Source organism: Oxyura jamaicensis, chromosome 1 (genome assembly GCF_011077185.1).
Source record: "Oxyura jamaicensis isolate SHBP4307 breed ruddy duck chromosome 1, BPBGC_Ojam_1.0, whole genome shotgun sequence".
In the NCBI taxonomy this organism is placed as follows: Eukaryota; Metazoa; Chordata; class Aves; order Anseriformes; family Anatidae; genus Oxyura; species Oxyura jamaicensis.
Window position 1 is genome coordinate 53,223,842 of NC_048893.1, and position 27,262 is coordinate 53,251,103.

Genomic DNA, 27,262 nt, shown 5'->3' on the forward strand with positions numbered 1-27,262 from the left:
ACACAAAGCAGTTATCATCGTGAGCCCAAAACTTTCTTCAGCGTATGTGAGACGGTGTGAAAAGTCAGTCTTCTCTAGGACCAGAATAAATGCTCTCCTTATCCGTAGATTTATTTTGGAATGGAGCTCTAGTGTTTTCAGAGCATGGTTTCTACAAAGAGAAATCCTTAACCTTGACTAACATCAGCCGACCAGACCGTCTTCGTGACATTGCTGATCGCTTCAATGTTGACCACGATGCAGTACTTGACAACGTGCTGTATGCACGTGCATATACTAGTAAGACCATCATTGCAACTGCCATGATACCTGTTTTTCTTTCCCCTAAGGCTTCTATTTTACTAGTTCTCAGTTTATTGGGTGAGATTGTCCACTGAGGATCATAAATAATGTTTTGTTGCCAACAAAAGAGTTACAAGCTTGCTTCTATTTCTGGGGGTGTACTGTAGCAGACTAGCTCAGTGTAAGTATTCCAGCTCCGCTGCACTCCAAAAAGTTTTGCAGTTTGCTGCAACAACGCTGCTATGTGTATGATGGCTGTCAGTGCACCCTCTTAGTAACAGAAACACCAATTAATGTAACCATGAGTGCCTGAATGTGAGCTAAGTCTATAATTTATCGAATTATATATTTTATATATTTATAATTTTTATATATTCATATATGATTTATAAAATTCTGTACAGAAATCCTCTGATTTTGTGAACAGAACTTTATAGGGACAGTTGAATGCACTCTGTCAGAATACACTGCATTTCAACTTCAAGGAAATATTAAATGGGACTTCTGTTTTCAGAAAACAACATGAACATGAAAATATGGCAATACAATTTCTGTGTGTCATTTAATTCAGCATTGAATTCAAACGTTTATATTGGTTTTCAGCTCTCAACACACACACATACAAAAGTTTTCTTCACACAGCTTTGTTCTGCAGCTTTTCACACAGAAGTTTTGTTGCCCGGGCAAGTGGTAACTGAAGTCTTCAGAAACTTAGGCAATATTGGGTATTGTAGGGGTAGCTTTTTAATGGGCAGTGGACTTAAAACGGCTGGCAGTGAAAATATAAACAGTGCAGACACCTGAAGTGGAATTTTAAAACCCAGGCTTTTGTTGCTTTAGAGCTCTTTCTGATCCTAATTTCATTTGTCAACTGTACTTCCCATCAGGTGAACATCAGATGGAATTGCTCGACTATGTCGCGGCCAAGTTCCATGAGGAAGCTGGTATCTTCAAGCTGTTGGTACAAGACAAATTTTTCCCCCTATGCTTGCTGCTTTCAGAATCTCTCTCTCTATTTTTTTCCCCACTGAATTTACTTATCCAGCATAATTCCGATACAGATCATTGACTCCATAATGGCACTCTTCCGTGTGGATTTCAGTGGTCGAGGTGAGTTGGCTGAACGACAACAGAAACTCGCTCAGATGCTGTCAAGGCTCCAAAAAATATCAGAAGGTAAGGGAAACATTGCAAAATACGGAAAACGTGGACTGGAGTTCCTGAAACAGTAGTTGTTGGTAGCACAACCACCTCATAGTCTGAGTGTGTTATCCAATCACACATTGGCCCAGGAATCTTTCCTCACTTTACATCTGTCAGTTACCAAAAAGAAACAAAAAAGATCAAACTAATTAAAAAATATATTATTGAAACGTGACAGATTAAGGGGTCTTTGGAATTATCCAACGTTTAGAGTTTTCTGAGAAATAGTGTTAAGTCCTAAATGAGAGGGCAGGTTGTGGAACTGGACAAATATTCAGCCTTTCCCCAGTTTCTGCAGTCTAAATACACAAGAAACACGAAGAAAAAAGGATGAAGGCACAGAGAGCAGAGTAGGCTGTGTTCATTCCCTCATTCCCTGCACTGTGCAATGCTCTCAGAGATGATGAGATGAACAGGATTCTTCCTTTTTTGGAATGTCTCAGAAATGTTGCTGAGGAAAGTAAATGTTTTTTATGCAGTAAATACCAAAAAAAGGGGGAACGGACAGAGGGGCAGAGAAGAGGCCTAGGGCAGGGAGCCAACAGGGAAGACGTGAATTGGGAAAGACTGAAGAGTGCTCATTTTTGGCATAAATATTACAGCTGAAGTCACACAAAGACACACAAAGTTAGGCTGTCTTCTGACCAACCCCAGCCAGCAGACATAAGGAAGATTTGCTTCTCTTTCCTTTGTAATTTGAAGTGGTTCATTAGCAGCCTTGCTCTTACTAGGGGGGTGAGAGCATTTCTGAATTTAATTTGATCTAGCCCACCTTCTTGGCATTATTTTCTATTGCAGAATATAACGTGGCTGTGTTTGTGACCAATCAGATGACCGCTGATCCAGGAGCAACCATGACGTAAGATACTTTTTCTTTTTTTTTTGTTAATTTCTTCTTATCCATACTACATATTTAACAGAGATGAGAACTGAGATTGTGTGGAGCAAGAGGCTCCTCATTTCTTTAAATACTTCAGACTGATCATTGGACTTCGGGTGCGATGAATCATTTAAGGATGACACCTATAGGTTTCTCTCAGTTTTCGTAATTTTTTGTAAATGCTTAACTGCTGCCTGGAGTGATGGCCTCTTTCACTGTGACTCGAATAAAGAGAACAAACTATAACAACTATTGAAAACAAAACACATTACATTCTCGGGGAGCAGTGTATGCATGGAGTTTAAGGCGTGCATTTCTTGAGCCTCTTCCATCTGATGATGAGAGGACAATTATGCCACTGGGCATTGCATTTGAGCATCCTATCTTGAGGCAAGCGTGCTTCAGTCCTCTTTTGATTTATTTGCTTATTCATTATTCATTACTGAGCTCAGTATGCCTGGTCTGCCAGTTAATCACACCATTAGCCCATGGAATTTGCAGAGTGAATCATCACTATTTTCTTGCTAATCTAGCTTTCAGGCAGACCCAAAGAAGCCCATTGGGGGCCACATCCTCGCTCATGCTTCGACTACCCGAATTAGTCTGAGGAAGGGGCGAGGGGAGCTGCGCATCGCCAAGATATATGACAGGTAAATCACCGTCCCTTCGCAGGAAGGAAGCCGCGTTATGAGCAAGGGTAAGGTGACAAAGTTCGCGGTGCTGAAATTTAAGAGCCTGTGAAACAATTCATGGTTTCAAGTTAACCACGTTTCTGGATGGTATGTTGAGAAAAAAAATCTGAAAGGACTAATAAGCAGATTTAAAGTCATCTTGCATATCACGTGTATTAAATTATGTGATCTTTCATCATAAATCCTACTAGATGCTCATCTCTTAAAGACTAGCAAACAGTCTGGTAAGGCTGGTGGGCCCTTAGCAGGAAAACTCCAGAGCTGTTCAGTTACCAAGTTCTGCTGAACTCAGCGGGTAGCAGTTTACCTGCTAAACTGTGGCAGATGCGTCATTAAAAATCGTTATTAATGAAATTGCACAGAGACACCAGCGTGCCTGCTCGGGAGCTAAGACACGGAAGTTACAGCTGGCATAAACAGAACCCTCTCTTCTCATGCACTTTCTCCGTTCCCCTCCCTTGTGTGTCATCTTCAGAGGTGGGTTTCACATTTTTGATAATATCGATCACTTTCTAGAGTTTGCCCACAGGCATAAAGATGTTGAAGTACTCCATGTTGAAGTAGTCCACATTGCTTATAGTTACATTTTGGGAACTGTTCCCCAACTGCATTTAACGTGGGGGAAAACCAGAAGTTTCTTTTTTTCCACCCCCAGTCCTGAGATGCCTGAAAATGAAGCCACGTTCGCAATAACTGCTGGAGGGATTGGAGATGCCAAGGAATAGGCAGAAAACACATTCAAAGGTACAGCTGAAAACCTCGTAGGTAGCTGGGATGAAGATCTGTGCAAAGTCACTGACTCCCTGGCTGCATTTTTATATTTTTGGAACCATTGGGGAGCTTTTGGGAGGACAGTGGGATAAACTCTGCGTGGTTCAGTTGTATTGATCTTAATAGAATTTGGTTCACTTAGGGTCTTTGCTTTTCAAATGAACTTTCAGCAGACAAAGATATAAAAACCAAGCTCGTAAATTGTTCAGAGTCCTTTTCCTGTATTTTGTGAAAATCAATGCTGTCTTTTCATGTTTAATATTTTAGTTCCTTTAAAGAAATGTCTGAGATAGTATAAAATGGAATGGAATTAGAATTATTTTAAAAATTGGAAAAGGCAGTGGCTGTAGCAGGAGCCCGAGAGCTTGATGGAATCTCGTGTACAGCAGAGGAAAAACAGTTGCTTGAAAATACTTCGGCATTTTTATGTTGACTAAATATATATATTTTTAATTTTTAAGCACTTTTACTTTTTTGAGAGAATGTTTTAAGATAGTTTTTATTAAAGGTAAAAATAATAATAAAAACAAATAAGAATAGCACGCTGCTTCTGTTGGGTTCTTTCAGTCAAATCCTGCTCTCAGTAATCTCATTGATATTTCATGAGAGAAGTAAAACAGATGCAACCCAACATTTTAAAACCTTTTGTTTGGTTATCTGAAGAAACAAATATTACAGAATTGCCTCATCAATCTCCTTCTAGTATCAATAAGAATACTAAAACCAAAGGTTTTTTGAAATTTATTGTTATTATTTTTATTATTAAAAAGCAGAAGAAAACAGAAGCAGGGACTACATAGGGGAGAGGCTGACACTCATACTTTCACCGAGGGAAACGTGTTTATGATGCAGCTTGCTAAGAGAGCGTGCTCACAGGCCAGTCAGTCAACCAGTGATACACGAGATGCTTTATGGGACGCCCCCCCCCCCCCCCCCCCCCCCGTGTAAGACTGCTGATTAGAATGGGTCTCGCTGGTGTCTGGTTAAAAATCTTATCTTCACTGATACATTTTTATTTATATTGACTAATGCATATAACATAATATAAAGTAAAAACGCATCAGTGACCAGAAATTCATCAACAAAAGCCTGATGCTGTAGCCAAAGTTTAACTCCAGCTTACGCTGTGACAAACCTGAAGGGTTTGCCTTCTTTTAGCGGTTTCTTAACACATCTTGTATTTATGCCTGGCTCCAGGCTGAGTTATTTGTTAACTTCAAGGGTTCAAAAGTAAAGGGGACTCACTTTCTCTTCTGCCAGCGTAGCTGATTTTTGACAACCTGATAGCCTGGAAAGCACTGCGGACTGCGTGGCTTTTGTTCAGGCGTGGCCTTACTTTGGCTTGTGTACACGGATCACCACCAGCCAAAAATTCTGGTGCCAGGACGGCCTGAGAGGTGCTAGAAGCACGAGCACAGCACGTTTCCCATTTTATTATGTGTTATTATGTATATATAATTTTATAGATATATATAGGGAAATTTCACAAGTTCTACTTCTTGCACAATTCAATACACAATTAACTGTATATCGTACAACACACATTTCATTTTTAGTTACGAGTTTCTGCTCGGTTTTTGGAGTCAAACACTGACGGGCCGTGAACATTGGGAGTACACCACGCGCCGAGTCTTTGCCATAGCACAGGCCCTGTACTTTGCAGGAGGAGGTCCTCTTTTACAAAATAGCACAGAGAATTTATGAAGGTGACGTTGTAAGAGCAGTAAAATCGGGAATACGTTTGCTGCTGTAATGTGCGTTTATATGCATTTAAGTAGCAAGGAAGCTAAATGGACACCGCGTAGTCGCCTCTAAGTAACTATTTATCTCAAAAAAAAAAACAAAACAAAACAAAAAAATACCTATGCTTAGCCAATCAGGACTAAAAGGCAACAGAAGGCCTCCTGACACCGCCTGTGTTAAAAATTTAAGAACTATCCCAAGTGTCACACACAACCCAGTACTTCCAGCCCCCAAGGACCGCGGCTGCGGGCAGCCAAGCCGCGATCCCCGGGCCCAGCAGGCCATTTTTAAGGGCAGAAAGCCCACATCATGGCTGCTGCCGCTCCCGGCGCCGTGCGCGGTGCCCTGAGGGCGAAACCGGGCCCGAGGGGACCTGCGGGGCCCCGACAGAGCCCCGGGAACCGGGCCGGGTCTTCGGGGCCCCCCGGCGCCATCACGGTCCCCTCAGCCCTGCCGCCCGCCTCCGCGGGGCCAGCGGGCGCCAGGCCGTATTCTCCAAGCGCCGCTACGCCGCGCGATTAGCGTAACGCCGCGACCCGCCGCCAACCCTCCGCGCGCAGCCCGCGGAAGAATTTTACGCAAAACGGCCGCGCTCTTCCTCCTCTACGTCAGCCTGAGTTACGCAACCTGCGTACGCCGCGCACTTACGTAACGTGCGCCTCGGCCCCGCTTTTCCCTACCCTCTGGAAGGGGTTACGCTATTGACTCCTTGCGTAGGAGACTTTGAGGAATAGGAAGAGCGTTGCTGCCCGCCCTCCCCTCCTCGCGCTGGGGCTGTCGGAGCAAAGCGCGCTACGCGGCTTTCGTACCCGCCGCGCCGCGCCGAGAAGCGCTTCGCCGAGCCGGTTCGGGGCGTAGTTGGCTTCCGGGAATAAGCGTAGGCATTTTTCGAAGGCCGCAGTTTGCGCAGCGCCGGGCCGCCCGTAACGTAAGCGAAGCGGGTTGGGGCGGCGGCGGCCATTTTGTGCCGGGAGCCCGGAGGAAGAAGACGCGAGTGTCTCCACACGGCACGGGCCCTGGAGCCGACCGAGAGCCCCGCCGTTCCCTCCGCCGACGTCCAGCGGGTCTCGGACCCACTGACCAATTCTTCTCCTTTTGTGCCCCACCCAAGAGGCGAGGTGGCGCAAAGCGATTCCTCCGAGACGCAGCCGCCCCTGGCTGGCCCGTCTCCCCGTACCCCCAGTCCCTCGCCGTCGCCACGGCCGGCGTTCCGCTGCCTCTCTCCCACCCCCCCGGGTGCGATGAGGGGCTTCGGGGACCGGGGGCGCGACCGAGACCGCGGCGGGTAAGGGGGGGGCCGGGAAGGCCGGGGGGGCTGGGGTGTAAGGTGGAAGGGCCCCTCACCTCCCTGTGAGGGGCTGGGGGCGTTTGGGGGACAAGGGGGGATGGGAGGGACACGGCACGTTCCGGTTGTGGTGTCGGGGGGAGGTTTCCCTTGGGATATTCGTGTTGCGGGGGGAGGGGGGATCGGAGGGGTTGGGAACTTTATTATCCATGTTCTGGCAGCAAGGAGGGGGGGTTGTGTATTATATATTCTGTGTTCCTGTTCTTCACATGTAACCGTATGTGCTTGCTTGCAGTCAGGCCTGCTTTTTCCTTTTCTCCTCCTTCCCTTAATATATATACATATTTTTGCCACCCCTCTTTCTCCTACGCCTCTCCCCCCCGGCAAACCATGAGAGTCCCAGTGGCCCTGGCAAGGGTGGCTGGACACGCTGCCCTTCTGGCTGTCATTGCTCCTTCTGGACTTCTTAGAAAGATGGCACTTGGTGAAAGGTCTTTCCCGGCTGCACTCCCGGGCTTATCGTGAGAGGAAATGAGATTGGAAACTGCTGCCGTGCGGGGGACTCGCGTTCTCAGGAGGCCGAGCTCAGTAAACATGGCCCTGGACCACACTTAACGAGCATGACCAAGCTTACGTAGCGGTCGAAGGGGAGTTGTCTGTCTGGCATGGCCGAGGCCTAGTGCTTGATACTTCCGAGACCACTATTGAAAGGAAGGTGGCGTTGGAAAAGGGTTTTGCAGGTTTAATTTCTTTTTCATCTGAGGATGGCAGTAAAAAAAATAATACTACGTGCTGTGGGTAGCATAGGGTAAGTACAGCATAGGATGGCATTATAGTCCATAAATAGTTTGAGGCTTGGTTTTCTTTTTATGGGTTAAAAGTAATCAGGCTTTCATCCCAGGTCATTTTTTAAGAGAAAATTAAACCCCGTTCAGGAGAGTGGCACGTTCCGTCCTTCAGATCACAAGTAGCTAGGCCTCTGTTCGCAAGGATTAACAATAAACATGTCATGTGAGGTTTGTTACCAAATTAGATCTAGTCTGCCATATCAAGAACGAGTCTTACATTTTTTATTCTTATTATTTTTCCCTTCTCTCCTACTGGGAGATTGAAGAATATTTTGTTTATGTTGAAATCCATTTTAGCGTTTAGTTTCTCTTCGTCTGTGGAGAGAGATAGTTGTATTTTCTGCTTTATCTTTACATCCACATTTCACACTCTGAGCTTAAAAGATACTTTTTTTTTTTTTTTTTTTCCCCCACATAGAGGAGAGTTTTGGTGTTTTTTCACCGTGAGCTTTACAGCTCAGTGTAACGCAAGGACGTTGGAGTGAATGCTTTGGCAAGTCTGAGGTAGTTCAGACCCGCAGCTGTTTTTGGAGTTCAGTGAGCAAGTTTGAGAATGCAGATTTGTATAAGGTTCCTTAAAAAAAAAACACTGTCCAAAGTGTCGTTACAATCCTTAGCATGCCTTAAAACGTGTGTAATCCCCTCCTGCATAAGGATTTTGATTATAGATGGCTGCTTCCCTTTTAAATCAGGAATTTTGCGTAAGTAAAAGGAGTGTCTGCGAGCTTCTCTGTCAAGTTTTTGGACGTTTGCCTTGAAAATCATTTAATGTATCAAGAAATCATGTAATGTATCAAGATTCAGCTTGTTACACACCTTTATTTAAGGTGTGAAAGTATTTGTAACCACTAACATGCATCATCGTTCATAAAGAACCTCTGTGAAAACTTGGGACCACCCAGCACGCTGCGTTTGGAAGTCTACCACCTTCTTGGTAGCAATTCTTTCACTGACTAACAAATACAGGCTTTCTGTTTTCTTCCTATTAGGAACAAGCTGTAGGTGACTTCTTAGGATGGGAAGCCATCCTGTTTTGCTCTGGAGTGTAATAAACTTGCTCAGTTCTGTCCCAGAAATGGTGGCACAGTAGCGTTAGAGAAGAAGGTTTTGGGTCAGTCTGCATTTCCACTTACTTGACAGGAGAACTGCTGGCGAATCAGTGAAATAATCCCAGCTTTAAATCAGTTTAACTGGAATCGGAATCCGGTTGTTACTTGCGATGGGAACACGAAGTGTCAGTTGCTGCCAGGTTAGCAGAGGCAGCGTCTCAGGGATGCTGCGGGGCTCACTTCTTCCAGGTCAGCGTGCAGCCATGTTGTGCGTGAGAACAGAGAACTGAAACTGCACGACTCTTATGCAGAACGTATTGATTTTTCCCTCTGGATATCTGGGGAGTAAATATTCACAGTACACAGCTGTTTCACTGTCCAGTCTTGCAGCATGTTCTTCCATGTGTTTCCTTCCGTAAGGAAACTCACCCTCTGACCCTCCAGTTGACTTCAGTGAAACTGCCTATGCCTTTTGTTAGAACAACTTGGAAATGTAAACAGTTGCCATTTTGACCTCAAGTTGACGAGCAGAAATCCTCAGTAAATATGAATGTTCCCGTAGATGATAGTCTGTCAATTTTTTTGTTACTTTGTCCAAAAGAAAATATAATGCTTAGTTTCTGAAGCTGTGTTTTACAGTCTTTGCATGTGACAAAAAATGCTGACATACAGGTTCTCATAAAAATATGATGAGAAAATAAGGGATATTTATACAACAGAGAGGAGACTTAATGAAGCAGTTTCATCAAGACAAGCATTTTAGAATGTACTTACCAGGTTTTAAATTATATCTGCCATACTTAGTTTTTCCAGCAGCGTAACCCCTTGTTCCTGTTAATATGTCGATTTGAGTTCTGCTTTTTTGGTCTCTTAGTCTCTGTCACTTGCAATTTCCATTGGGAAGCAATTTAAAGGGCAGATGTAGCTCGTGTCTAAACAGAGCCTTGAAATTAGGATAACGCAAAAATTTCCTTCAAATCTATTTTAGTTTTTATCAAGCCCTTCTCTCCTCAAATTACCAGTATATGAAAACTGCTTTGGGGTTTTTTTGTTGCATTTGGTTTGTTTCATTAACTGTTTTTATTTACTAGCAGACTGCTTGAATAAAGTGCAGACGCTGTGGATTTGCTATCTAAATAAAAGCAGGGACTTCTCATGAATTCATGTTCTGCGAAAAGCTGCAGCTTTATTAACCAGAATTTGCATTAGGACAAAATTTGATCTGATAGCTTTTGGAAAAGTGCCTCCTACTGTGTTTGTATGATATGAATGAAAGAACTATAACTTTCTGGTGGAATTATTAAATACATAATCATTTATAATGTTTTTGATAATTAAAGTATTTATACCCTACAGTTTTCAGTTATTCTTGATTCTTGCCAGAAGCTCATTTTTTGTCCAATGCATCCATGAGTTATGACAGTTCTTACCCTTCTTCAGTGTATTAAAATAACTGGGTGAATAAAACTTAGGTGAGAGGGAGAACAGTAACTTCTCAGTGCCTGTTAGGTAGGAAATTTTTAGCAGAGTAAGCATTTTTTTTTTTTTTTTTTTACTCCTGCGTCTTCATCAGAAGCGTTTGAGAAGGGATACAATTTTCCCAGGTGCTTATATATATATATATATATATATATATATATATTTCTTCAGCTTCTCTTTCTTTTTTTTTTGAAAATAAAAGCTTTATTGCTTTGGTTCCAGCATTACAAATAGACTTCCAGGCTTGGGTGGCTTGCTTACTTTCTGTCTTGTTTTTTATTTGAGGCACGCTGCTTGATAAGAAAGGGGAGAGGACACGGGGAGAAGGTGAAATAGCTATTTTTGTGCAAAAACTAGCCTTGAGATACAAGGAGCTTGTGATTAGAGATTTTTCCCACCCCTTGCATCTGTCCTGTTTTAATTATACTCTCAGCTTCGATACAAAATAATTTCTGTAGCTGTAGCAGCAGCTTTGTCCCAGGAGAGGGAACCAAGAGACAGAAGCTTGGTGACAAGAGCTTTAAGGCAGTGACTTAAAAATGGCCATACTGGAAGCAACCTCTAGGATGGGTTTGGATTAGAATGGACTCTGGGCAGGTTTATGTTATGAACACTATTGCAGCAATTTTCTTGGAGGGGAGTGGATTTTCACAGCATATTATGCTTGTTTGTCAACCTGAGGTGGAGGGGTGGAAAATGTTTAAAAAACCTGCAAATTCCAGACTAATTTAATCACTTATAATTACCATTCCAGCTTTGGAGCAAGTCGTGGAGGTCCTCTTCCTCCAAAGAAATTTGGTAATCCAGGGGAACGCTTACGTAAGAAAAAATGGGATTTAAATGAGTTACCCAAGTTTGAGAAGAATTTTTATGTGGAACATCCAGAAGTGGCCAGGCTTACTCCGGTAAGTCATTAGGTTCTTTCTGTTTCGTTTTTACGTACAACAAAATGTCACAAGTGGAAAATCTTGTCCTAGGATGTCTGGGACAGCGTGTAATAGAACTGTCTTCGTTACATTTGTTTTTTGCGTGTATACTGATGGATAGCAGAGTCATCGTAACATTAGCAAATGTTAAGCTTCTCAGCTGTCTTTACGCAAGTTGTTTTACATTTGGTCATTTGTAATTCATCATCATAATGCTACTGTGGTCCAGTTATTTGAAATTAACCACCAAGAATGTCATGCTTCGTCATGGAGGATTCAGACTGGAGAACTTAAAAGTTGTAATACTGGCGAGGCCCTGAAAGAACCTAAAATAAAGAACTGAGTGGCATAAACACTTGAGAAACATTTGGGAGACGTACAGTTTGTAATAATAATTCAGCCTGAAAACCTTGGGACACGTCTCGTCTAATCCTCAGCCCCACAGTAGAGCAGGTTGCTCAGCACCTTGTACTTCAGAGTTTGGATATCCCTAAGGATGGTGAGAGGCCGTACCCTATCGGTGTGGCTGTCCCAGGTCTTGATGCTGCTCATGGTGGTTTTTTTTCCACTGAAAACTAAAAGGAATTTCAAGAGTCTGACTCCATCTCTATAATGACCATCAGGTAGTTGAGAATAGCTGTTAGGTTCTCCTGTTAGTCCTCTCTTTCTCAAGCTGCACAAATCTGTCGCTCTCAGTCTTTGTACAGGCTGTACCTCTGCCTCTAGCTTACCCTGCCATAATTGGACATGCCTGCCTGGTTAGACAATGTCCTTCGTGCACTGGGGGCTCAAAACTGGACACAGCACTCTGTGTTTATAGATAATCTCCCCTTTCTACCCAACTAGTCTAGTTTTTTTCTTCCTCTCTAATGTCTTATATTTAGTAATTAACAGGTTTCATTCTTAACACGAGGAAACTTGACGAAAACAGAACATTTTCTTATCCTATTGCATATACTTAGAAATCTTCAAGCCACATATTCGTGGCAAGGTTACATGGCAGAAGGGGATTGAAGGAGGCAGTGGCTGTTCAAAGGCAGCAACTTGAACTACTGAACCACTTAGACAGCACCTAAAGCTTTGCCTTAGCCAGCTAAAAGTAAAAGGATTTTCACATTTTTATTTTTATTTTTTTTAATATATATAGTTTTATTTTTAAACTTTTGTTTGAACTCTAAATTTGTCACAAACAGTAAATTCACTGCTTTGGATAAAGGGCATGTTTGATACTGATGGGTATTTTTCTATTGATTTTGGTGAGTGTTAGAATAAGGTAATGAATTGTGGAAGCATGTTGCTGAGTGCTGTTGGACTTGTAATATAACATAGGAAAAAAACAACAACACACTTTCACTAATCCTAAAACTGTCCTTATGTGGATACACGTTTCAGAAATAGTAGTAAAAAAATTGTGGGGCCTTAGTATGTCGTCATGATGTTGTTTGGGCTTCTTTCATGCAGAAAAGAAATGCTGTTTCCAAAAAGGTTTTAAGTGATGTTTCTGAGTTGCAGGCTGTACAGCAAGAGCTACACACACACTTCGTCACTTCTGGAATGTTTTAATGGAAGGAGAAGGACTGCCCTGCTTTCTGCTTGTTTGTTGTGTATTAGGGCCTATTTAATTTGTTTAGTTCTCAGCACTGGCACAAAATTTATTTAATCTGTTCCTCTGCCTCTGTTCACTTTTGAAGCTCTTCATAAATTCTGGCTTCTGGAAGATGGCTAAAAGCTTTTAAAGGATGATACTAATGCACTTTTCATTAAAAAGGCTGCTTGGAAGGAAACAGGCATCAGTTCCTTTAGGCTGCACAGAGAACTCATACTTCTGAATGTTGGAGAACCTACGTGATAGCTCAGTCTCAGGGTAAAAACCTTAGGAGAGCTGTCCTTTTTAGACCTTCTTGTCCTTCTGATCTCCCAAACTAAACTGTTAGTAAGAGGCGTTAAGTCACTTAATAGAAGCGTGCACTGTAAGTCTCTGCTGACGTTCAGCATTTCTTTGTTTTCTTCCATGTCAATAGTATGAAGTTGAAGAACTGAGAAGGAAGAAAGAGATAACAATTCGAGGAATGGAGGGCTGCCCCAAGCCCGTGTTTGCCTTCCACCAGTGTAGCTTTCCACGTAAGTATTTTGCCATTCGTTAAGAAAATGTGGATTACTCAAGGGTAGCAAGTGTTAAGGACTGCTTTCATTTCTAAAAGGTCTTCTGAAGTTGCATATAGCCTCAGTTGGCCTTTAAGAATTTTTTTCCTTTCTTAAATTCTTAGAGTATGTGATGGATGCCTTGATGGACCAGAATTTCACAGAACCCACTCCAATTCAGTGCCAAGGTTTTCCACTTGCTCTCAGTGGCCGTGATATGGTGGGCATTGCGCAGACTGGCTCTGGGAAGACACTAGCGGTGTGTATTCTCCTCTTCTACGTATTATTTATTTCCACAGTTGCCTTGTACAAATTATCCTTGGCTGCTTGTTACCAGTTTTTCATCTTGACAGTGCTACAAGCGTAAAGTGAAGTGATGACATGTTTTTAAAGCTTTCTTTATTGCACCATGGGTGAGACTTAAGCCTCAACCCATCTAGCCTGTCTTATTCACAGGCATGTGTTTTGCATGTCTCTCTTTTGGATGCTTCACCACTTCTCTTTGGTCCATGCTTACGTTGCAGTTTAATAACTAGTATGTGCCTATTTATTTTGTTAACTATACAAGTTAAAATAAAGGATGGTTGAGTCTTCATTAATGCATTAATTTTATCTGCAGCGGTCAAGAAGGAGTTTAATGCTTTATGAAAAGCATTGTTTAGAGCAAAGATTGCTCAATTCTACTAATTTAGTCTCCAAATTTTAAATGAGCTTTCTCTTCAGAGATGCTAAGCACCTCTGTTTTCTGCTCATGCCAAAAGCAGTTATGGTTGTTCAGCAGCTCTGGAAATCTTTTCTGTTGGGTAATTGCAAAGATCTGGTTTTGCAAAATCCTGATTTTAATATAGCTGAGGTTTCTACCTATCTTTGGAACATTACGTACTGGCTTCTGGAGGGCTATTAGGCGAAGTGGACTCTCACTGTGGTCCAGCTGTCATGGCAGGTGGTCACTGGCATTGAATATTGAAGTCCTGCGTCTTGACTTAGAATTCTTCTGTTTTAGTACTTGTTGCCTGCGATCGTTCACATCAACCACCAGCCATATTTGGAGAGAGGGGACGGCCCAATTGTAAGTGCTTGTCAATTCTCTTTCTTTTTGTTTGTGGCACCATTAATGAGATACGTGCTTCATTTAATCGGTATATGAGAATAGTAAGTAGAGAATGTTTACAATCACAATGTGAACATCCCACTCATTAGTTGAAATTCTGTGCAATTGCTGACATAATCTAACGATGTTTAAATGTTTTAGCTAATAGAGAGCAGATGGTCCAGCTTTGCTTATGGTATTTGAGCAGAGTCCTTAAGTTAGGGATGCGTGTACAGCTTGCTTAACCTGAATTGATTCCTTCTGCAGTGCTTGGTTCTAGCACCTACCAGAGAGTTGGCCCAGCAAGTGCAGCAAGTGGCTGATGATTATGGCAAATGTTCGAGGCTGAAGAGTACCTGCATATATGGAGGAGCACCCAAAGGTCCCCAGATCAGAGATCTAGAAAGAGGTAATTTAACTGAGATCTTTAAAATGTGTGTCTGAAAGTTTCTGTAGGAGGTGATATTGCAAAATGTAAGTAAACTTGAAAGTAATCTTAAAGCCTGTTTGAAGAGGTGAGTGGCTATCTCATTTTCCAGTTAAAATGATAGTGCATATAATAATTTTCTTCTCTGTTGTATAATGACTTATTCGGATATTAGACCTCCTTCCATTTTCTGAACTTTCCACTCACAAAGGTCAACGGGACTTAGGAAGGGGGAGGGGAAGCAACTTGTCAGAAAGGACAGATTATTTTGAGAAGGTGCGGTAGCAGCAAGCTTAAGGAATGATTTTTCTTAAGCCAGATCAAGTTTTCCACCCAAGTTTGTTCAAATAATAAAATGTAATTTCTGAATTCATAGAAACTTCTTTAGACAGTGGTTTGTTTGTTTGATTTTCCTGGTACTTCATTGCTCTTACGGACTAGGCTCTCTTTCTGGTCATGCTGCTCCATGGGGTTCTGCAGTTGCCTTTCCTAATGTAGCAAAGGGCTGGAGATGGGGATGATGGGGAGCCGTGGTTCTACAGCAACTGAAGTAGCAACAGTAGTGCACTAGTGGCCCAACCTTCATGTCAGGGGCTAGTTGCATATAATTTCAAATGCAGCAATGTGCTGAGGGCTTTTGCCTTCACTAGGCTAAAAAATACAATAGAATTACGTGAAAAGATGCAAGAAATGTTACCGAGGTAAGCTTACATAGGTCTGCTCAAGAAATTAAAAAAAAATACCACTGTGGTTTGAAGAGTTGTTATTGAACAATAATGGGATGAAAATGTGTGCCAGAAGGCTGTGGGTATAGCTCTGATCAAGAAAACAGTAGTGCATCCAATAAAAAGCACCACTGTTAATGGTGGAGACAATGTTACATGAAGAGAAGGATCAATGTGGTGGGGCTTTTTTACACCTTCCCGTACAATAGAGAATCTCCCACATAGGATGAAAACCTTTTGGTTAGATGATACGGACAGATTCCATGCTTTCAGTCCTTTCTTTCAGTCCTTTTAGGTGTTTCTATCTTTGGATGGTTGCTTAGTGCTTACTGCAACAAAAAATTCTTAAGTAGAGATCAAAAATCATATTTTTTTGTCAGTTGTGGTTTTCTGGCTATTTAGTGAATTTATCTTGGAGGAATACCTCACTGACAACGGAGTGCAGTTTTTTCAGTCTCTCTGGAAAACCAGTGACTCTGTTAGAAATCTAATTCTTGCATGAGCTTTATAGAAACTGAAAGTATGTCCAGCTTCATCAGCTCTGAGTCCAAGTTGACACGAAGATCTGCGCTGTTGCAAAATACTCTGCATCTGGAAGTGAAGTATCAGCAAAGCTATTTTTAATTTTTTTTCACCTCCCTATTTCTTTAAACATCTGTGATTTTCTGTGACACTTAAGGATACACCTCTAAGATTTGGAAATTGGTGGAAATCAGTCCCTTCTCGTAAAAAATGTATAAATTGCCATACCTGATACTAGCTTAAGAATATCTGAGCTCTGCTTTTACACTAAGTTACAGGCTGGATGGCTGTCTGTCATGCTTAGGGCATAATTATTCAATATTAAAAGCTATGGTTTGGTTTTATATACCTTTAAAAAGGGCGGGGGGGGGAAGTGGAAGTGGAACTAATTTGACCTGTACAGCAAGAGGAGCACTTCATGTTTGTTTAACATGTAGAGTTTAGCTGTACTTCAGTTCTATTTTTACTAGAGCGCTCTCCAGGCTGTGTAATTCTGGATGAAGGTAGGTCAGGGTTGAGTAGAAGCTTATTTTAGTTTTGATTTTTGGGCAGCTCTTTGCAGGTGTTTTCTGACAGTAGGCTTTTAGCTTCTGCACTGCATTTATTATTCTAATGGCACTGTAACAGTAATTTCAGAATGGAAAAAAAATGAATTATTAAAAGAAACTAGGGCTTCTACTGAAATGACTCAATCTTGGGTATGGATGAGGGTGGTGCTTTTTCATTTTATTTAAACAATTTTGCTGTGGAAGGTGATTCATTCTGACTAAAAATACCAATTGACATTCAAATGAAGAGCCTTATTCTCTTTCCTCCTTCTGTTTTGAAGGTGTGGAGATCTGCATTGCTACACCGGGTCGCTTGATTGACTTCCTTGAGGCAGGAAAGACCAACCTTCGTCGGTGTACGTACCTTGTGCTGGATGAAGCGGACAGAATGTTGGACATGGGATTTGAACCCCAAATCCGTAAAATTGTTGATCAGATAAGGGTGCGTGAACCTTGTAAGAGGACAGCTCCCCTTGGTTTCCCATCCAAAGCCCACTACCTTAAATAAATCTTTTTCCTTTTTTTGTAGCCTGACAGACAGACTCTGATGTGGAGTGCCACCTGGCCAAAAGAAGTGCGCCAGCTTGCGGAGGACTTCCTACAGGACTACGTTCAGATCAATGTGGGGAACTTGGAGCTGAGTGCCAACCACAATATCCTGCAGATAGTGGATGTATGCATGGAAAGCGAGAAGGACCATAAGTACGTTGACTTGCCTACCGTTTTCAGGTTTTTTAGCTGCACTTTAAAATCTACATTGTTTTCTAAGCCGAATGTGAATTCTGAATAGTGGATTTCTTTGCAGTATTATTTAACCTTTGAATGTTACCAAACAAGTCCTGTAATTATCCAGTCTAATGCATACATTCGTACCGTACCATTGTACAGAAGAGCTAAATTCTGTGTAAGCGGTACTGGCTTTATTTTTGTGGATGTGTATTATATATTTTCTTAAAGCAAACTGAGACAGCATTCCTATATTCTTGTATATGTGGATATCTGTACTAGCTCTTGTGTCTATTTTAGGCTGATACAACTGATGGAAGAAATCATGGCAGAGAAGGAGAATAAAACCATCATCTTTGTGGAGACAAAGAGGCGATGTGATGATCTCACTCGAAGGATGCGCAGAGATGGGTGATTAGCCTCCCCCTACCCTTTGCTGCTGGTGGGAAACAGAGACTGTAATAAAAGCAGTAAGGTCTAAATGTTCGTGATGCTATAGTTAGGAACAACCTGTCAGTTTGGTTCTTGGCTGAATTCAGGCTTAATTTCCTGGAAGGTTCCAATCCATCAAAGCCTTAGTGCAAGAGAGAATATTTGTAAACTGTGAAGCTTTCAGTATGTAAGAATACTGATCTAATGAAGTGACAAACTATTAATTTCACAAATGTGATTGGACTTAGATGGCTGCTCTATAATTAGTGGGTTTAATGTGCAAGAAACAAAACTGTATGCACCGTAGGTAGGTAAAGGCCAGGGGAGGGGGACAGGGAATTAAAACACTTGAGAAATACATTTTTTTTAGGGCCCTTTTACTGAAATGTCAATAAAGCTTCCTGTTGCCTTTAATATATGTACTTTCTGTCTATACTAATGTGCATCTCTGTTTGGCAGTTGGCCAGCTATGTGTATCCATGGAGACAAGAGTCAGCCGGAAAGAGATTGGGTGCTTAATGGTGAGTCCGTCGCTGAGGGGAGAATAACTCGGGCTGCTGTACGTAATCTAGACGTGCTGTTCTTAGGCTTCCTTTTGTCTCTATGACCAAGAGATACGTTTCGAACTTCTATTGCCTTTCTCTGTTAATTTCAGTGCTTGCATTTTTATTTATTTTTTATTCAAAAACTGGATGGGATGATTGCTTAACCCATAGAGCTGGATTTTGAAAACTAGTTGACACCTTATATCCTGACTTGCTGGGTTTTATGAAGTTATCTTACCTAGATTCTGGAAAATGAGCATTTAGTGTAAATCAAGTTCAGATAACTTTATCTTTTTAAAAAATCTTACTTCATAGCATGCTTTGTTTTACAGAGTTTCGTTCTGGAAAGGCTCCTATCCTCATTGCTACCGACGTTGCATCTCGTGGGCTAGGTTTGTACACATAGACCACTCTTGCCTACTGCTGCATATTTTTCTTCCTTGGACTGAAATATGTTTTCTTTTCTTTAAAAAAAAAAAAATCAAAGCGTGATTTTCCCCCACATGTGAAATACGTTTTTTAACATTAATCTTTTTTTTTTCTTTCATATTCAAAGTCTCTTCCTGCTCCTAATGAACAGGCTTTGGTCTGCAGCAAGGCCTAGGCATGACTAATCGATCGCCAAGAGGGAGAAGAGACGTCCAATTATGCAACCCAACCCTTCCACCACACTCACTTCTTCCCCAAATCCAGCTTTTGTGGCTGGATGGTAGGGATGGATTGCTCTGTTCAGAGCGTGTCAGATAAAGCCCAAGTAGGACGTTGTGGGAGAGCATTTCAACGGCAAATAGCTAATATTCTCCCTGCATAATCCCCCCCCCCCCGATTTGAACATACAAACCCCAGCATACACGCAGTTTACCCCACAGATGTATTCACATCTGAGAAAGCACTGCTCCACATTTTTGGTCTTGACACGTAACTTCCCTCCTCTGTGCTCCTTCTAGGCAGGACCACTGAGATTATATATGGCCATTAACATAGCGCTACCCAAATGTGTAACTGAATCAAAATTGTGCCACTGCAAAAATGATCTGTCTGGATGCATCAGTTGCGCCCCCTTTTTAAATAAGCATATTTGTATGGTGAAACACTGCGTGCTAGGCACAGTCCTTGTACATCTGCCCACTCCTAGAAGAGGAGGATGACTTCTGAGGTGCTCTTAGCTTAATAATGAGCACTGGATATTCCACCCTCCCCGAGCCTGGTAGAAGATAAACCCCTTGGGGGTCAGTGTCTTGTTATGGTAAACTTTAGACAAAATTATTGTGAGTCATTGCAGATAAGCTCAGCAAATTCTCTGGTTTATTAAAAACCACAGTTATCTGAGCTCTGTTTTTCATATGCTGAAAGGGTGGCTGCGCTGTGCATCGTATGGTCACTTTAACACAGGCAGACCATTACTAGATTTGGCAGCCTTTGTTCACACAACTTGCACCCCTACTTCCCCGCCCCACCCCCCTCCAAAAAAAAACGTCCAACACTTCCTCAGAGAGGTGATTATCTGGACTTCAGTCTCTGCCCTCTAGGGTCATGTCTGGACCTGTGCAGTTAGTACTTGGGCCTGTTGGGAGAAGGGACTGAGGCCTGAAACCAGTTTGTATGAAAGAGAGCTGCTTTCTCTAGCAGCGTTTTTTAAACAGGCTTGCTATGTGCTGGTAGCTTCTTTGTGCATCTTGCCTAGACATTTAAAACAGCTTCACTCCCCTCCAAAAACACTCCCCCAAAACTACTCAATTGGATAACACTTCAGAAAACAGTCTCCCCACTTCCCATCCTCCACTTCGCCTGAGCTGTGGGGGAAAGGTACCAGAGTCTGTTTCTTGTTACTGAACAACATCTCTGCTTGTTTTGGGGCCCTGAGTTTGCTGCTTCTTAAAATAAGTCACTTAACTGGCAAACTTCTGGACGACTTCCTCCAAGATCCTGGAAAGTGAAGGCTTCTACCTAAATAACATAAAACAGGGGCGCGCGCCTTTTGGCTGAGTCACCAGGGCTTTCCCTCTTCCTAATGGAACATTGGTTTCAAAAAAGCTTCTTCCAGGTAAGTTCTGAGTCCCATAATGACTTCTTTGTGATGATTCCCTGGAGTGAGGTCCTCTCTCTGCACTGATTATTTTTTATTTATTTTTTTTGTTCAGTCTATTAAACTAAAACCATTGAATTTGTTTTGTTTTGTTTTCTTTAACAGAAACTTTGCTATCAGCTACAGATCATTCTCAGTGCAGGGGTGGGGGCACATCTACATTGATGGTTGAAATAGCTCTCTAGACTAGCATGTTTGCTAGTTCTGTCCCTTCTGATTAATAATCGGAGGCTGTCTGTGCCGCAGGGTATTCCGATGGTCTGACAAAGGGCATGTTTCCCAAGTAGCTGTCAGAAATGGTGGACAGCTTCAATTCTAGATCCTGCCACGTTATCTTCTAAAAGCGCAGGAAGATTGTGAGCGTGCACAAGCACTTTGGAGCATGCTAGACTGGAGGAACCGAGTCTTGCACTTGCTCGGGTCTCTCTTCAGCCAGCTGCGTGCTCTCCCAGGATCACTTTCTAGTCTGGAAAACACCCTTCCATTTTCCTCTTCCTGCCTTCCCATTCTTCCCAGTCCTCCCCAGTCAAGTCAGCACTGTCTACATTGGTAGCTGTGCTTCCCTGGGCTTTCTGCCAGGAAAGCACGCCCTTGTATCCTCCGTGCTAATTCAAGTTGCTTTGCTACTGATGGATGTGCAGAATGGGACTGACTGAGGCTCCTGGAGCCTGCAACTTGTCAGATTAGTTACGCCCTGGCTGGGAAGATGCAGTCTGTCAGATGTACTCCTCTCTTTATTTCGCTTTCCCCTTCTTTTAAAAAAAAACACAACCTGTTGCATCAAGGACCCTAGCTGGAGACTCGCGCAGCCCCCTGTGAAACCTGCCTTCTCACTCCCTTTTTTTGGTGTGATTCAGGACTTTGGAGTCAGCAAAGACTGAGGAGCCCCCCCTTTGCTGTAATAAGAAACAGACATAAAGTCCCCCCTCTTGCCACCACAACCGTCTTGTTTTTATTTTTCCTACGCCCCCTTTGAAATTGATGCAGTCTGGGCAATAGATGCAGTCTGACCCCTTGGATGTAATTTTTGTACCTGCATTTTTTTGACAAATGCCCCTGAGAGCCCCAAATAGGGGACAAAAAGCGTTGGAGGACCTGAAACCTTTACCTGAACCCAGGTTCTCCGGCGCTTCACAACCAAATGGGGCTACAGAGAAGCGTCTAAGCCAGTTCACAGAGTGAGCGTGTGTGGGGACTTCTCGCTGCCACGGACCCTTGATGCATGCTCCCCGCGCTCCAGTGGTCCCGTGTCAGAGGGCGGAGTTTTCGAAAGGAGGCCGCCAAAAATAAAAGGCAAAGAGACGGGATCGGCTGCAGCGGTTTCCCACAGGAGGAGGGAGTGTGCATCGGTCTGGTAACAAACAGAGAATGTTTCTCTCTTTAAAAAAAAAAAAAAAAAAAAAAGGAAGGAAAGGAAATCACAAAAAAATCTGTGTTTTATCTTGGATATTTTCAGAATATTCATCTTAAAAGGCAGATTTTTTTTAATGAGCTGTTAGGTGACTTACTGTAATGCCATGCTTCTTTTTTAAAAAACATTCTATACCGTAGCAAATAGGTGCTTCTGGTACTTCAAATGCTCTCACTGAAGTGTTACGCTAACATTTACTTTGTTTCTGTCCCATGAGTTTCTGAAGTCTCACTGAAAGGTGAGCAGTTCTGATCTCTTCAATTTTAATGTTATTTTACAGTACCTAGCAACTTTGGTCACTTTATTTCCCGCTTCCATTTGACATGGGAAGTGGGGGATTGTAAACAGAACGCAGGATTGCCCAGATTGCAAAAGCTGCTCAGAACTGGACAGAACGGTACAGTGAAATGTTAGTGTAATGCGTTCTTGTAGCTATGAAGCTAAGTTAAGGTATTCTAGGTATGATCCGAGCGGTTTTTAATGAGTTGGCTGAATGATGGTGTGATTGGAGTGTCTTAAACTTCAGGCTAGGAGAGGTAGTTCACTGTATTTTAGGATTGTAAATGTTTTTTACTTGCATTTTATTTCATGTTGCTAAGTGGAAGGTAAGTGATCTCATTACTGTTATTATTTGTTAGACTTCTCCCAACAGAGTAAAAGCTTGACCATGGCAGTCCTACCCTTCCTCCACCCCAGTGTGCTGTGCCTCATGGTGTCGTTTTCACCATCAAGATCGTGTTTTGGGAAAAAAAAAGAAAGTACAAAATCCATTTAACTCATTGAAAAACATCAGTGGAATACAGAGAAATGCATTCCGGGGAGGATGAATTTGAGTGCAGGGAAAAACTGCTGTAAAACTACCACTGTTTTTTCAGGACACTGACCTTTGTGCCTGATGATCGTAAACTTGAGTCTTCTACTCTTTTGGGATGAGTCTGTCTTGTATCTGTTCCATGCAGTTACTAACTTGGTGATGTGTTTTTTTTTTTTCTTATTACTGTCACCTGCATTCGTGCTCCCCACCTTTCGTTGGCACGTCCTCTCTTCTTCTCCCCTTTCCTCAACCCCACCCTTTCACTGTGCTTCGCGCCTGGGCACTTGACAAGACGTGGAAGATGTTAAATTTGTGATAAACTACGACTATCCGAACAGCTCTGAAGATTACGTGCACCGTATTGGCCGCACCGCGCGTAGTACCAACAAAGGTACTGCGTACACGTTCTTCACACCAGGAAACCTGAAACAAGCCAGGGAGCTTATCAAAGTGTTGGAAGAAGCCAATCAAGCCATCAATCCAAAGCTGATGCAGCTTGTGGACCACAGAGGAGGAGGAGGTGGTGGTGGAGGTAAAGGCACATGGGGAAAGGGCTACATAGGGAATAGCTTCTCTGTTTTGAGGGCGGGAAGATGAAAAGAGGGTAAGAAAATAGTAAGTACAAGTCTAAGACGACACAGATGAGCGATAGTTTTGTACCTAGGATCTCGAGGTGTTCAGGAAACGCAGTATTTCTCTCCAACAAAGAGGTAGTCCACCATTAAAACCTAGTTGGAGAATTTTTTTCTTTCTCCTGATGAGGTCCTCACACACCTAATTTTGCTTGAATTAATTCCTTGCACTTCCTGCCTGAACACAGGTAACACGATGCCTGTGCATCCATCCACATGTGAAATAGAAACCAGTGAAGGGAAATACCAGCTTAACCTTCAGGGACTGAGACTACTTGTCCTTCCTCTCCCTGAAGGAATAATAACTTTAATTATATTTCCAAGTTAGTCCTGATTTTTTTTCTGTTTCCTTTGGCTCTGAGTGCACGCATTAAGGAAGCTTTCTGAACTTCTTCTCTGCACCTCGAACACAATACAGGAATGAACGCACAGCCATGCAGGGAAGTTACAGTCAAAAAACTTGCTCCTTGTGGGCAGCGTTGTGGCTGTAGAAGGGAGGGGAAAGGGTGGCGTGATTACCAGAGTTCATTGTTTTAAAACTTGTTCACGGTACTAAATCTTAACCGTATCCATCGCCAGGAGGCCGTTCTCGTTACCGAACGAGCAGTTCAGTAAACAACCCTAACCTGATGTACCAGGAAGAGTGTGACAGGAGGCTCCGGGGAGTGAAAGAGGGCCGGAGAGACTCAGGTGGCTTCAGAGACCGTGAGCGTGGTGACAGTTATGCCAACGGAGCCAACAAGACCTATGGCAGTGCCTACGGGAGCCCAAATTCCGCTTTTGGGGCAGCACAGAGCCAGTATGGTTACACTCAAGGGAGCTATGGAGCAGCTGCCTATGGCACGAGTGGCTATGGCACTGCAGAGTACAGTGCTAGTGGCTATGGTGCCAGCACCACAGCTGCCACCGCTGGGAGAACCTCACAGAGCACTACCCAACAGCAGTATGCAGGGATGGTGGGGCGCTCGGGCCAGCAGCCACAGCCGCTCATGTCACAACAGTTTCCTCAGCCCCCTGCCACTAACGTGATGGGCTATATGGGACAGACTGCCACCTACCAGTATCCACCCCCTCCCCCGCCCCCGCCCCCCTCACGCAAATGAGACCACTCGCCTGCTGGTGACCAGTGTAGACCTCTTGCATTTAAAGGAACCTTTTCTTTCTCTTCTTTCCCATTGTGGTGTCTCTCTCTCATGCAGGTTAGACTTAGAATTCACCATTCAAATCCCTTGAGCCCATCAGAAATGGCCCCCAGTCCACATTACCGACCCTGTCTTTTTTTTCCCTTTTTTTTTTTTTAAGAGATATATATAGTTGACTGGAAAATTTATTATTTTTTGTCTTGCATGTTGAGGAAATTGGAAATTTTATTTTCTCTAAAAGAAATGGGTATAAGGCAGATAGGTCCCAGCTCGGTCATCTTGGTGTCTAAGGTTTGTGTTAATACTTGCTTTGAGGGGAGGACGTTTCTATTCTGTAATACGTTAACTTAATTTCAGGAAGTATCCAGAGAGGTGGGAAACTTTGGGGAGCCAAAACACAGTTCATTTAACATGATAAATGCAAGGGAGCAACGCTCACTTTTCCTAATCCTGTTTTTTTTTTTTTAATAGCTCACTATTGTTGCTTGTAATCTATCATAGGTAACTTTCTATAGGAAAACTCTGCTCATTTGTCTCGGTGGGGCGGTGTTCTGACCCACGCAGGTTGTTGGCATTTCCTGTAGCTCTGGAAGCAGCAGTCCACCTTCTGGTACGTCTAGCAGGGACGCTGGGATTAAAACCCCGGTGTTGGTGACCAAACCTGTTTTGGATTCAGTACCTGAAAGCGAGATGCAGTCACTGTAGGTGCTGCTGCTGTAATGTTTGGCCAAATAAGTTCTTGCCCTACAGTTGTTAAACTGCAGCATTGTAAATGCATGCAACCTCGTGACTCCAGCTAGTTTCTGCTCTCAAGTTCCTATTGTTGGGTTTATTGCGATAAGTCTATTTGAGAGCCCAGAAGCTAAACCCAACGGAGATCGTCAACGGCGAATCTCGTTTGCCATGAACAAACTGTGTGTTGCCACGGGGAGTGTTCTGAATGCCACTACGCTGAACAAAATGTGACAGAGTTTTCTGCACTTAAGAGGTTTGAATAGGGTGGGCTGGGGGGCGGGGGGGCGGGGGCCATAAGGGGAGGAAGGGAGGAGGAGGAGGAGATTGCCTGGAATCTCCTTTTCATGAGGTAAGGAGTGAGCTGGTTAGTGCATCTTAATTCTGAAGCTTTCTTTCTTTTGTACCTTGCTCTGACTATTGCTTTTCCTGGCTTTTGAGTGCATTTCCCCGTTCCATTGGTCCCTTTGAGCTCAGCTCTTGCAGGTAGGTAGCATTTTAGAAAATGTTAGAGAAGAGTGGAATTTTAGTAAATACGTAAATAAAAATTGTTTATTTTACAGGCTAAGGTGGGTGTGAGGGGGTTTCCCCTTTAGTAGAGCATGTTGTCGACTTGTTACTTCTAATACCAGACGGTTCAGAGACAGTAGATGACAATAGGAGTTGGCTGCTCTTGATCTGAGAATGTGACAAAAGAATGGATACATCTCCTGGTTTGTGAGGCATAATCTTTGCATTATCAGAGTGCAGGTTGTTTTCTTTCCTTTTTTTTTTTTTCTGTTGGCGTTCTTGCATATGGATGAGCAAGGCAGCCCACCCCTTCTGTAGCAGAGTGGAACTTCTTATAGCCCAGGAAAAGAGCTTGCTTATACAGAAATGAATTACTATTTTTTTTTTAATTCCCAGAGTATAATTTTGGGGGATGAATGCACATTTTTTTGTGCAGTACACAGGTAGGTTGCTGACAAGGAGAGAAAAGGGAGAGATTTTTCAGAACCTTGTTTCCCTCATCCCATCTCAAATTCCATTGCTTGGGCAGGAAATTTCTTTGCTTGTGTTAAGTGAAAGCCAGAAACACTTCATTTATCCAGGCACTGACTGATCTGTCTTTGGCCTCCCTCACAAGCAAGTGTAGAGCTATATTTTATTTTTACCTTTTTAAAAAAACAAAATATGAATTTGATGCAGAAATGTGTTTGAGGGGTGTAGGAGTAGGACATCTTGCTGATTGGCTTTAAAAAAGGGTCTCTGGACCACCAAAGCTGCCTTATAGTCTGCTATAGCTTTCAGTTCTTTTGGGGGGGACTTGTGCACATGTAAACCTAACATGCCAAGTCTTGCAGTGCTTTATTGTCACTGAGGTCAGCTGAAGTCCAGGGTCTCGGTTCAGTTCAGAGTGTTAACCAGATGTTGACTGCATAAACGCACCGTGGCATGTGCTGCCCCTGTCCCACCTGGTGCTCGCTGCTCTGTTCCATATACCAGCTGGAGGGCCCTTGTTGATAAAGCATTAGCGTCTAGTATTGTTTGCATTGTTTTCAAGCTGTAAAAGTTCGGTGGGAGTGTCAAACGACTTGGGTGTCTCCTCCCCTCCCACTTCCTGAAGAAATTTACTGTTTGGACTTCTCTGAACAATGGAAGGGTTAGTGGCTTTGTGTGGGATCAGCATCTTGTTTCACGCTTGCTGGTCTCTGAACACATTCCTGTTGTATTAATGAAGACTTGAATTGAGAGATCCATAGATCTGTGGTGTTCAGACACAGGATACTAAGAGCTATGTTACTATTCTTAGTTTGTAAATTGTCCTTTTGATACCATCTTGTTTTCTTTTGTAGGTATAAATAAAAACACTGTTGTCAATAAAACTGTGAGCTTTGTCTTTATTTTTGGAGTGTAAAACAGTCTTTGCCCCCGTTCTCCCCAGTTCTGGTAAAGAGTCGCATCCAGGGTGTTGGGAACTTCTGTTGGCAACCCTCTGATTTTAATCGAAACGTCCCTCGTTTGTAGGACACGAGGAACTGTCACTGGAGGCGGGTGAGTGGGGTTTGAATACCCGTGGCACTGGAAGATTGGAGGCCCTGAGGAGAATGGGGTTCAGGCACAGTTAACTTTGGGGGGGGGGGGGGGGGT

The 27,262-nt window shown here is 43.0% G+C and overlaps 2 protein-coding genes across 5 annotated transcripts in view; both read left to right on the top strand.

The window, feature by feature from the left end:
- The window catches only part of DMC1 (DNA meiotic recombinase 1), a 28,080-nt gene extending 23,820 nt beyond the window's left edge, over window positions 1-4,260 (top strand). For all 4 annotated transcript variants that reach the window (XM_035339162.1, XM_035339180.1, XM_035339152.1 and 1 more), the window contains 6 exons: window positions 188-279; window positions 1,170-1,243; window positions 1,344-1,458; window positions 2,284-2,344; window positions 2,899-3,015; window positions 3,713-4,260. In XM_035339162.1, coding sequence (XP_035195053.1) covers window positions 188-279; window positions 1,170-1,243; window positions 1,344-1,458; window positions 2,284-2,344; window positions 2,899-3,015; window positions 3,713-3,782 — 529 coding nt within the window. In that variant the 3' untranslated portion in view covers window positions 3,783-4,260. The remainder of the gene's footprint in view (window positions 1-187; window positions 280-1,169; window positions 1,244-1,343; window positions 1,459-2,283; window positions 2,345-2,898; window positions 3,016-3,712) is intronic.
- A 2,037-nt stretch (window positions 4,261-6,297) lies between these two features.
- On the top strand, window positions 6,298-26,997 carry DDX17 (DEAD-box helicase 17). Its single transcript, XM_035339139.1, has 13 exons — window positions 6,298-6,856; window positions 10,987-11,137; window positions 13,180-13,279; window positions 13,426-13,559; window positions 14,304-14,369; window positions 14,658-14,799; window positions 16,894-17,054; window positions 17,142-17,314; window positions 17,639-17,749; window positions 18,230-18,291; window positions 18,648-18,707; window positions 22,919-23,158; window positions 23,838-26,997. Exons 1-13 carry the CDS (start codon window positions 6,813-6,815, stop codon window positions 24,359-24,361), a joined length of 1,968 nt encoding a protein of 655 aa, XP_035195030.1. The 5' UTR covers window positions 6,298-6,812; the 3' UTR covers window positions 24,362-26,997.
- The last annotated feature ends 265 nt before the right edge of the window (window positions 26,998-27,262 follow it).